Source organism: Myxocyprinus asiaticus, chromosome 1, assembly GCF_019703515.2.
Source record: "Myxocyprinus asiaticus isolate MX2 ecotype Aquarium Trade chromosome 1, UBuf_Myxa_2, whole genome shotgun sequence".
NCBI classification, from domain to species: Eukaryota; Metazoa; Chordata; class Actinopteri; order Cypriniformes; family Catostomidae; genus Myxocyprinus; species Myxocyprinus asiaticus.
This window is the reverse complement of record NC_059344.1, coordinates 52,713,526-52,725,646: the sequence shown is the minus strand read 5'-3', so window position 1 is coordinate 52,725,646 and position 12,121 is coordinate 52,713,526. Positions and strand designations below refer to the sequence as shown.

Genomic DNA, 12,121 nt, shown 5'->3' with positions numbered 1-12,121 from the left:
ATACCCTTGTAATTACCAGTTTGTAGCCTAAAAAATGTCCTCGTAAATCACTCAAACCCGCCCGCCCACACACACACACACACACACACACACACACAGACAAGCTTCCCTTGGAAGTTTAGTTTATGGTTATAAAATGAAAACCTAAAAATCCACCAGAGAACGTTTTGTGTAGATTCTTTATAAGTGGTCACACAAAAAAATTCCCCTGCAACGTTCTCTTAAGAAATAGAACCTAAAGAGAACATTCCTAAAACGTTAGGAATTGGTTTCCAAAAAATAACCAAACGTTCCTAAAACAAACCTTAATGCAAACGTTAGGAGAACATTCTGTGTTTGCTAGGGCTATGGCCAGAGAAAAGCTGCTAATGTGCGTGTGCTTTCAGATGCCCAGAGGCTTCGCTACTCTGATTCAACCCGTCGAGACCTTTTCTATGCTCTCATAAGAGCAGTTTAACGAATGTGATGGTTCCTGTGGCTCACGCAAATAGAGAGGGCAGAGCTTAGCTGACTCAATTAGATCCATTTCTTGTTTTCTCTCACGCCAGCAGCGGGGCGCGCGGGGGAAACAGAGCGAGCGCGTACAGCGAGAGGCGAGACGGAGAGCAGCACAGACCGCCACAGGGATGTATACCAAACATAGACAGAAAAATGGACACATTTCATCGGCCCGATCTGTGCTTGTAATGCTGTGTATTCTTCTGTTGAACGGCTTACTGGGAATTGTAGGTGGAAATCTTTGGGAAGAAGGTAAGAAACATATTTACTTACTGTAAACCACTTGGAAAGTTGGTGCCTTTCATCAACCAGTTGCGCACATCATCGGCGAAGAAGTTTTTCAGTGGGGGGAAATCACATGTTTCATCAGTAAATCGATTCGGGACGAGTAGATTTAACATATAGGCCTATCTATTTTGTTACTAGCGCTACTGTATAAACGGAATTATATTTAGCGATAATTCAACACTAAGTTTCCTTCCATATAAGGATGGCCATGTGTGATGCTGCCTACAAGACGAAAAGTCTTTATTCTCAGCTGACTGTAAATATTAATCGTGCAAGTACACACTTAAGACACAGTTAGATATGATTGCAGACAAGGATTGACATAAACTGAATCTAAGGGCGAAAAATTGACATATTTGATAAATAATCTAGTAGTCTAGTAATAAGCACAGTGGAACGTCTCCATCAAACCCTCAAGCATTGTCCTTGGTTATGTATTTTCTTTCTTTTTTCTTTTTGTCCACATTGAAAGTATTTTAGGAAGCCACTGGTTATAAAAAAAAAAATAAATAAAAAAAAATCAAGTAAGTGTATTTTGTGTGATTTAAACAAACAATGACAGTCAATGGGAAAATCTTGATTTTCTTTGGGAGGAATTTTTAGTGTGATTTTTGCAAGCTGTGACATTCAATATGCATTTCTCCCCACCAAAACTGTTTTTGTGAATATGATATAGTTCAGTGTCATTATAAAGTAGTCATTCTATCAATGAGCGTTGTATAACTTTACTGACAAACTAAACTAAAGGCAATACGGATGTGAGCAACGATGAGAGGTCGCATCAGAGCCTGGTTTCCTTCAAACCCCCTCACGCTTTTATTGACGTTGAAAGTACATCTTTAGGCTCTCTCTCTCTCTCTCTCTCTCTCTCTCTCTCTCTCTCGCTATATATATATATCAAAATGATAAACACCGAGAAGTTCATCACCAACATCTTGCCAGATCCTCTCTGAGGAAAGAGTTGGGGAAAAAAGGATGTCGGTTCACTTTCTTTTCCCCAGAATATTTCATCACAGGCTCAGTTTCCGTGTCATTTCAACACTTTGTGTTTTAAAGAAAATCAAACAGGATCTTGGTCTCTGGATGTCACATTCGCGCCTGTTCCAAAAGCCACAACACGAGATCTCCGCATGTGTTGCATGTTTGGAAAAGTTCATACATCTCTCTGAGATTTGACTTGGGACTCTGGGACCTGCGCTGAGCTTCAGTCTTCATACTGCGTGGCAGACCTTTAATGTATTTGAAAAAATCTACAAGCGATATGACCTTCAACAGGCAAGAGCTGTTAGTAACAGCAGGTATTGTGCTGAGCGGAGAAACTGACGTCAAAGAGACAGTTCACTCCAAAATGAAAATTCTGTCATTATTTACTGAAGCTCGTGTCTTTTGAAATTGTGTGTATTACTTTCCTCTGTGGAACACAAAAGGAATTTTTGCAGAATGTCTATGCTGCTCTTTTCCATACAGTGAATGTGAAAGGTGACCTCAGCTGTCAATCCAGATTTTCAAGATTTCCGCAAAGATTTTCAGTAAGTAACATTCATGTCGCTGTTTCAAAAACAATTTCAGTAATTAATGACTTAAATTTGAGTATTTTCCTTAAACAAAGCTATCGGTAAAGGCCCTGGCACACTCACTGTGAAGTGCTTCTTCACTTAGAGCCAAAACGAATTTTGAAACAGCTGAGCATGACAAACTATTTGCGAATATTCAGATACCGGCCACACTGCTGAGGGAGACATTTGGAGGAGCATTTAAATATAATTATGATTTAAATTAATATATGCAGTAGAATATGTGTCATTTGTAATGTTTACCTTTTGCAATCATGGGCTAACCTGCTATACATGGCCATAATATTCACAGATTATACTCTGTTTTTGTAATTTATGATGGCACTGATACTACAGCAAAGATGGGCATTTAAAAGAGTGTTAATGGGTAGAATACAGACAAAAGAATGATGATCGAAATATCTTACTTTGGGCAGATGGCATATGAGTGAAGTAGCATATCAAACAACAGAGTGATTGGGCACTATTCAAGAGGATTCCTTTTGTAGACTAATTAAACTGAAAAAAAAATCGCATCACTTGTTCTTGGAAAAAGTCTACGTGAATGATCGTACAGAGGTAGGTAAATTTACACCAACTCTGTGTGTTCATGTTGACTGATCTTAACTGACTGAACGGGAATTAGTTGTTGTAAATGGTTGTTCATTGTTCGTTCATGTTGACGAACCTTATTATAAAATGTTACCAAGCTATCATATGGCTTCAGAAGGCTCAGACCACATCCACACTAATCTGTTTTTTCAATGATTTATCTATGCTACGACTCTCGTCCATATTAAAACGACATTGTCTTCCACCGAAAACTGAAAATTGAGTTTTCAAACAAACACAGAAGATGTGGCCTTAAGGAGTTGCAATCAAGTTGTAGTTCAAGTTGAATGACTTACAGTACTGTGCATTTGTCTTAAGATGGTTATTTATATATTAAGCTTAGTGTGTCAGTAGGAAATATAAATGTTAGACTCCCAATCATTACTTTTGCAAATAGAAAAGATTAGAATAGAAGAACAGGGAGCCCTGTAACAGATGTCATTGCCCCCACAAAGCTCCCCACTGAACATCGTGTCAGTCTGAGATTACATAAAGAGACAGAAGCAATTGAGACGTGCCGTGGCACACTAGTGTGATTGTCAGGTGTGCTGTGGAAAATTATCAGATTCCACAAAATAAATCAGGGCTCCGGACTGAGGCAAATTTTTCAATCATTTTTACTAACAGTGCGATTAAACTTTGCAAGAGGTCGCATTGGCGCGACTATAAAGTTGGCTGACTCTCTGATTGTGCTCTGTCGGTTTTTGTTCCATAAGAGAAATATCAAACGGCAAACATTCCAAACGTGAAAGGAAACAGCTTTACCCGGATCAGTCAGCGTTGCTCAATGGACAGAGCAGCGCAGAGTCGTGCATTTACACGTGGACCGGTCTCGAGCGCTCAGCCGCGCAGATCATCATAAACAGAGCTGCGAGAAGCACGGGCTTGGTCAGGAATTCGGCATTGATTATTTGTTTAAAACCTCTATGAAAGCCCATTATGTGTAGATGATTAAACTAGTTAAAAATTGTATTAAACGGCCCCAACATTCTAAACAGCATTGAAAAGGAATAAAGGAGAAATCTGCACAATGAACAGACAAAAATTGTAAGGTTTCAATCCACACGTCACAGATATTTAAAAAAATATTTACCATGAACTTATATCAATATAGTAGTGAGAGAATACAATGTAATTTTTGGATGTGTTTTTCTTACGAAAAATGCCATAATTTGTTTTATGGTTACTGCTAATCATGGTTAAACTTATACTTTTTGTTACTATGATCTTATGGCAAATGCCACAGTTAAAACTATGGATACAATGGATCTTGCCTTCTGTGTAAAATCTAGTCTTATGTTGCATTCAGAGGTCTTATTCAGGGTTTTAGACAGGGGACCAGCCCCTGTGCTCTCAGCATACTTAGCTATTTGTGGGAGAATTATTCGAAAGCTTTAAAAATTAAAAAGAGGATGAATGCTGGAAGAGAATAATGGTTGTGTTGAATCAGATACAAACCATACTACATTACAAAATGTGACAGAAGTATTCTCTCAGAAGAAGGTACAGGTTTGTGCATTGTGCATATTTCAAATAGGGTACATAATAGCACAGGAGATATAAATAAGGCAGGCTTTTTGCAGTGGTCTACCCACAGCACTTTGTGCTCGACACAGCTGCATGGGTTAGTTAAAGTACCATTATTCATTTATACGCCTTATGTTTATGCGATGAGAAGAAAGATGGATGACTTTGGGTTTCATCAGTATGGCTAAAAAGCCTCTTGTTCCTGGAATGTTCCATTAGTCCCTGGATTACAGTTTTTCTATCAAGATAATGACTTCATAAATTGACTCACACAATAGATAATGGTTGTTTTTCCTTGTGAAAGCAACTTTTGTGGCATGGAATCTTATTATAATACCATATTTTCTCATTGAGTAGGCCCAGAATGTGTCATTATAAATTCTCTATGGTTTGTTTTTTCATGTCTTTTAACCCTCCTATGGTATTGAAAAATGGCACATTCCTTTGGTATTTGCAGTAATTTTTGTCTGGAAGGGTAATATTTGTAATCCTTTTTTTTTTTTTTTGTGACGATGATGATGATAATGATGATAATGATAACATTCTTTCTTCCCCGAAGTAAGAAAAATAAAATTATGCAAAATTATGTAATATGCAATTATGGGATATTATGCTATTTTGATCTTATTTACATGTACATTTCTAAATTTTACCATTCATTTGAATAAAAAAATGAGCAAATTTTTGAAAATAAATAAATTCAGAACCTACAGTACTATAAGGTGAAACAATAAGAAAATATGAGACTGTGACATAAATTGGAGGCAGATTGCTGCCATCTGGTGAACAAAATATAAATAAAATGTCATGCCAGTAACAGCCAGTAGATGGCCGTAGCCACCTACTGTGTATTCTGATGGCTTGTTGTACTCTAATTTTATCACAAGACATGCATTTGAGTATATATTTAGACATTATAAAACTATTATTTGTCAAAGTTTAGCATTTTAAATACTGCATAATTTTTAAACGTTCTGAATTTTGTGTATTATCAAGTTTTACTGCTCAGCCATGTTGTTAGTAGTTTGAATAGTTGTGCTGAAATTCCACCATGCACCTTTTAGAGCTGCATAAAGTTTTCTTTAATTGTTTAATGAAGGCTTAAGTCATGTCATTGTTTTTAGAACAGTTTAAATGCAGAGGACTTTAGTGCCTTCCTTCACAAGGACTGCTCATGGCATTTGATTCAAGCAAAATTTTGAAGGCTGTATGAATCAGAATTATAAATTGACATTCTTAGGTTCTATGTTATGAGAGAAAGGGAGTGTGTGTGTATGTGTGTGAGTGAGAGAGAGAGAGAGAGAGAGAAAGAGAGAGATGTAATCAGAGAGTGTGAATCAGGGGAGACAAAAAGCCAGAGACAGCTGGGTTTCCATCCAAAATGTTTTGCATTTTTTAAGCGCATTTCTAAAAATACGAATTGCTGCATGTTTTCATCCAATACATAATGCGCTTTATCATGAGGGAGCCGCCTCGTCATGATGGAGCAGCTGAATGACCTCTCCCTGCTTTGGGGACAGTTATATTTGCAAGATTGGAGCAAGTGTAAAAATAAAAATAGTTGGATGGAAACCCACCATAGGGAGAATGGCAAAAATGTTAGTTCAAGGTAAGGGAGGAGTTTGCCTGTGTTGTTTAGAGCTGTCACGCTTCCATCCAACTATTTTATGCGCATTTTGAAATTGCACATAAGAAATCCTGAATGGAAACGCTTGATATGCAAATAAACTTTCTAAAGTCGCTTACAATTTAATGCGCTAGGAGGAGGTGGCTTTGTAGAGTTTCACATTAGTTAAAATGCACATTAAGGTGTTGGAAACGGTTTATTTGCAAAACGATGATGTGTTTTGACCATTCGTCAGGGGCGGACTGGCCATCGGGATAACTTTTCCAGATGGGCCGGCCACAAAATGGGCCGAATGGGCCGCGATAAGCTGAAATGGGCCGGTGCGATTTGCAGAATGTGCCACAAAACGGCGCCGAGATATGCCGAAGGTGCCAGCGATATGCAACAAAGGACAGCGACCCCCCCCCCCCCCCCACATGAGTGTGTGATAGCTTGATGTGACTAGGCCACCGAAAGGTCCGACACAATTCTTTGAATGTAGCGCTTGTCATTCGGAAGTGTTTAACCCACAGCTGGTCAATAAAGTGGGTCCTCCCAATCCGCCAGAACAGTTTTGAGAGCGGGTGCTCCCAGGTATGCGGAGACTGGCGGTGTGTGGGTATCGCAGCTATTTCAGCCCACATTATATCAGATATTACACTTATTCTGCGGTGTCTTGTGGATGTATTTAATAAAATGAGATACTTGCTCCAATCTTACAAATAAAACTGTCCCCAAAGCAGGGAGAGATCATTCAGCTGCTCCATCACGAGAGGCCTTCATGATAATGCGCATTACGTAGTGGATGGAAACGCACCACAATTCGTATTTTCTTAAGACAAATTTTGTATAAATGCGCTTAAAAAATGCTAAACATTTTGGATGGAAACCCAGCGAAGACGCCCGGTCCACTGCATTTGGTTTAAACGGCACCCTGGAAACAGTGATAGAAACAGTTCCATTCAAACCGAAAAGAGTCTATCTCTCTTTCTATCTGTCTCCTTCTCTCTCACTCACACACCAGGCGCAATTCAGAGAAGAGATCCCCCACACTGAAGCAACGTTCAATTTTGTGCCACGCAAACACACGCACACACACACACACACACACACACACGATGGTGCAGCTATCATTATGATGACTCTCCACAGACATAATGATTTTTATACTGTACGAACTATAGATTCTATCCCCTAACCCTACCCCTAAACCTAACCCTCACAAAAAAACTTTCAGCATTTTTACATTTTCAATAAAACATCGTTTAGTATGTTTTTTTAAGCTATTTCAATTATGGGGACACTAGAAATGTCCTCATAAACCACATTTATTGCATAATACCCTATAAACCCCCCCCCCCCCCACACACACACATACATATCATAGTCTGTGAACTGCACCTTGTTGCACATTTTAGTATGTTTTTGGACTTTCTAAATTGCAGAGTCTTCTTGTATCTGATATTGACATGTTTTTACCTTTTTTTGTACAAGTCAGTCTTTCATCGAAGGTCAATACTGGTCAATCATATATGACTTTGGTGTCTGTGGAAGTCCTCTAACAGCCAGACAGCTGTTGTAGATGGGGAAGAGGATAGAAGAGAGTATATTATATAGTGAGGGACTGAAATATAGGCCAGGCCAATTAATTGGCCATTATTTGGCCATTTTGAGGTTATCTGCATCATCTGATAACACTGCCCATTTGGCTGATAAATGATGTGATTTAATTTATGTGAATTCGACAGACAGCCTTGCCAATAAACAATTTCAGCAATTTATAATAATGATCAATTTGTGTTTTCAAATCTTGCAGTGATTTTTGAGAAAATATTGTGTAAAATGTGTATTCATTTAATTTCCACAAGTTATGTTAATTTGTGCAATTTCCTGCCTGATCTCATGAAAAGTATGACTGTGGCGACATTTTTGCAAAATGACATTACTTGGTTCACTACACATATTGCATTGTGTTCCAAAGTTAAATGTTCACTGAGTGGCGCTAAAAGAGAGTCAAATGTACTTCCAAACAAATGATTTTTAAGATAATTGCTCTATCAAGTTTTAAATCATCAAAACCTACCTCCTTATCCTAAACCTTAAACCTAAACCTAACCAAGAGTGTCATAAAAGCAAATGTGAGATGAAAAACAGTTGAAGTTTTTAAGGGTAATGCTTACAGTAATTAAGTTTTAAATCAATAAAACCTACCTCACTATCCTTAACCTTAAATCTAAACCTAACCGATAAGTGTCATAATAGCAAATGTGCTGACTGATCTCATGGTGAAATCAGAAAAAGTAGGTTGACTTTTCTTTAGCTGAAATCGGTCTGTGCTTATTGAAATTCGAAACACTGCCCCCAGTGGCCAAAGCGGTAAGTATTCTTGGGCATATGGCCATGTTTGAGCTCCATTTTCCTAGTGTATTGTCCAAGGAGAGGTGCCAAAATTGAGTTGTGAAGCAAGTTGTTTTCAGCTGTACAGGCTGGAATACAGTGAAGAGGAATGCATGTTTTATAAACTGTACCCCATGGCTCAAGCACCAAACCTAAACCTAACCATCAGTGGGGTAAAAATGTAATGTTAGAGGGGAAAAATGCAACCTCTGAATCAAGCTCATCACTGATTATGCAAACATGATTGCTTACTGGTTTTGATGCTGGATCCAAACCCGGGTCTCCCACGCTGCTGACGCAACATGCTTCCAGTCACATCACAGGGGAAGATGATGCAAAAATGTCTGATAGGAGATGGTGTGTGTTGGTGAGTCGGCATTATGTGGCCGATCCTAGGGTACAGGAACTCTTGAAACAACATGCTGACTTCCCGTGTGATCATGTTGCAATGTGAGATGAAATATTCAATTGCTGAAGCAATCACGTCTTCTATGTCACTTTTGGCCCACATGTCAACTTGGTACCCATGTTCTTTGCATCGCAAGTGCAACACTCTCAGTTGAGCTACTGAGCAATTTGATCATGCTTGAACAAGCTTTTATATATACAGGGCTCCAGACTAAACAAATTACTTAGGAGTCATTGGCTCCTAAACTGAAACGTTAAGGAGCCAAATGGCTGTTTTTAGTAGCCAGATCACAGATTTTCTCGATTTAGATTGCTGTTCAGAAACAAGACAGAAAGCCAAAGTAAAGGAAGTCAGCTGATAACCCATTCATTGAAGGTTTAATAAACAGTATATATAGTTGAGAAGATAAGTTTGCATTCCCTTTTGTCTCATAAATGTCCAAATGTTTATTTAGTACTGCTCTTCAGAATCTACATTACAGATATTTACATAAAGTATAGTATGCATATAGCAGTGTGTTGTCTTCTTGATCATCAATGAATGTTTGCACCTTGTGTAATAGTTGTGTACAAGTCCCTCAGTTGTCCTAAGTGTCAAAAGCTTGATTATATGTATAATCAAGCTTTTGACACTTAGGACTATATATATATACTGTATATACACATCCGGTCAAAAGTTTTGAAACACTTACTGATTCTTTATTATTATCATTATTTTATCACATTTTAGAATAATAGTAAGGTCATTAAAACTATGGAATAATATAAATGGAACTGTGGGAATTATGTTGTGACTAAACAAAATCCAAAATAAATCAAAACTGTGTGTTATATTTTAGCATCTTCAAAGTAGTCACCCTTTGCCTAGAATTTGCAGACATGTACTCTTGACATTTTCTCAACCAACTTCTTGAGGTATCACCCTGGGATGCTTTTTAAACAGTATTGAAGGAGTTCCCGTCTATGTTGGGCACTTATTGGCTGCTTTTCTTTATTATTTAGTCCAAGTCATCAATTTCAAAAATTATTTTATTTTTTTATTATTAAATTTTAGTTTTATGATGAAATAAATTAATATGGTGGCACAATTATATTTTGGTCTACAAAACTAATTTCAAACATTTAAGCGTACGCCTTCAGATCAAAAGATTTTTAAGATCATGAGAAACATTTCAGTCAAGTGTTTCAAAAGTTCTGACCAATAGTGTATATGTATGTATATATATATATTATTTTAATTGTTTTAAAATATTGCCTTAGTCTTTCTTTAATGTTACCGGATAGCCCCAGACACAGAGACTACAAGAGTACAAATTGAATTAAATCCCAGATGCAGTTTATTGTGCTACTCAAATCCCAGTCAATAATTACCAGAAGAAAAAAAGTGGTACACAATACGGGACTTTTAATTATAAAGAAGCCTGAAATACACATGGGACTCTTATTTTGACATTTCTGCACTTCCAGTTGTGAGCTCACTGACGGCTGATTCACTGAGAAAGTGAATCTGATTCAAACTGCTAACCTGAGCTCCTGAGTTCAAACCCTCAGTTCTTTTTGGGTAATTCATGAAAAAGATCCGGTTCAAAAGAGTAATTTGTATACGACTCCCTCGCGCTGGGATTGTTGTTGCGTGCGGTGTAGCGAGCTCGTCAGAAACAGAAGGGGTGAAAAGCGGCACGGGACACACTGGTTGTGCGCATTCTAAAAATATATTCAATAACTCACAAGATGATATCTGACAAACCACATATGAATGCACACAACCAGACTGTCGCCAGTGGTGACTAGATTTAAAATTATTGTTGTAATCAATTATTCGCAGTCTGGAGCCCTGATATTGTTGGTTATGTAATACAAACGTTAAAATGTATAGCCTAAAGTCATGCTCTAAAGTAAAAGTGTTTGAATGCCACATGATAGAATGATTTGTAGAACAGGGTGACAAGTAGGTGGTTATGAACTGATAATCTTTCATTTTACTCCTGATTTGTGTGAAAGTGAATAAAAGTAATTGCTACTGTTGCACCTCTAGTGTTTATTTCACCAGGAAACTGATGTGATACATACAACGAGCCAAGTAAAAATAGCAAAAATATAGGTATAGTAATGTGATTCTGTGAGACTAGGTTGTTTATGGTTATCCCTGCATGTTAAGCTGGGATTGGAGAAAGTTATTTGCCTTTAAATTGTATTGTGTATCAATCAGACATAAAAAAGCCCATTTTAGTCAACCACTAATTTTTAAATACTCTTTTCAATTTAAATACTCTTTTCTCTTCCTTTCTATCTCTCTCAGTAGTGACAGAAAATCATAATAAACTCATCTGTATTTCTATCTTTGTTCTCTGTTGTTGATCAGTACATAATCCAGCAATGCCTCTGTATGGTTTTTATGTGCTTTCATAAATTGCTTTCACACATTCAGCCTTTTCCAGAAAATGTACTGCAATTTTCAGTTTAGAGGTCATGTGTGAACACGACCCATTCGAAAAAACCTGTACATTTTGCACTGGGTATTTCTTTGAATGTTGTAGAGTTATTCTGGTGCAACTTCACAAAACCAACAAGGTGTTTGGAAAAAGAAAAAGTAAAAAAGTTACCACATTTCATGATTTCTTGCACTTTTTAAACACTAACTTTGGTGGACTTAACTTCTCTTTAACCTATAGTATTGAAGAAATTTGTTTCCTTGACATATATGTCAAGAAAAGAGGAACAAGTCTTTCTTCATCCCCCTATACTAAATCAACAGATAGAAATACTCTTCTACATGGCCAAAGCTTTCACCCTGCCTCTTTAAAAAGGAGCCTGCCAATAAGCCAACTTACAAGGTTGAAACACATTTGTGAAAACAGTGAGGATTATGAAGTAAACAACAAATGATTACAAAATTCAGAGAGAGAAACTATAAAGAAGAATGACATTTAAATGCAGAAAAGAGAGTGTATGCTAAAAGTCATGAAGATTGTCTGTACCCAAACAGAAATTCCTCATCAAAACCTAGCCTTATATGCTGTGCCACTTATGTCCCTAAAACCACTGACATCAGCAAGGTAGTCAAAAAATATTGGCATTTGTTACAAAGTGATTAAGTTTTAAAAGATACATTTAAAGATCCACCTCTTATCACCTACAAAAGTGCAGGAAACAGAAGGGACGAAGTAGTTAGAGCTCATCTCCCAATGGAACCTGTAACTAATACCCTTACAGGATCAGTTCCTCTTGGAAT

General features: G+C 37.5%; 1 protein-coding gene across 2 annotated transcripts in view; it reads left to right on the top strand.

The window, feature by feature from the left end:
- Positions 1-548: 548 nt before the first annotated feature.
- The window catches only part of adam19a (ADAM metallopeptidase domain 19a), a 165,287-nt gene continuing 153,714 nt past the window's right edge, over positions 549-12,121 (top strand). The window contains exon 1 of one of the 2 annotated variants that reach the window (XM_051698207.1): positions 549-750. In XM_051698207.1, coding sequence (XP_051554167.1) covers positions 627-750 — 124 coding nt within the window. In that variant the 5' untranslated portion in view covers positions 549-626. The remainder of the gene's footprint in view (positions 751-12,121) is intronic. The other variant, XM_051698215.1, reaches the window with a different exon arrangement.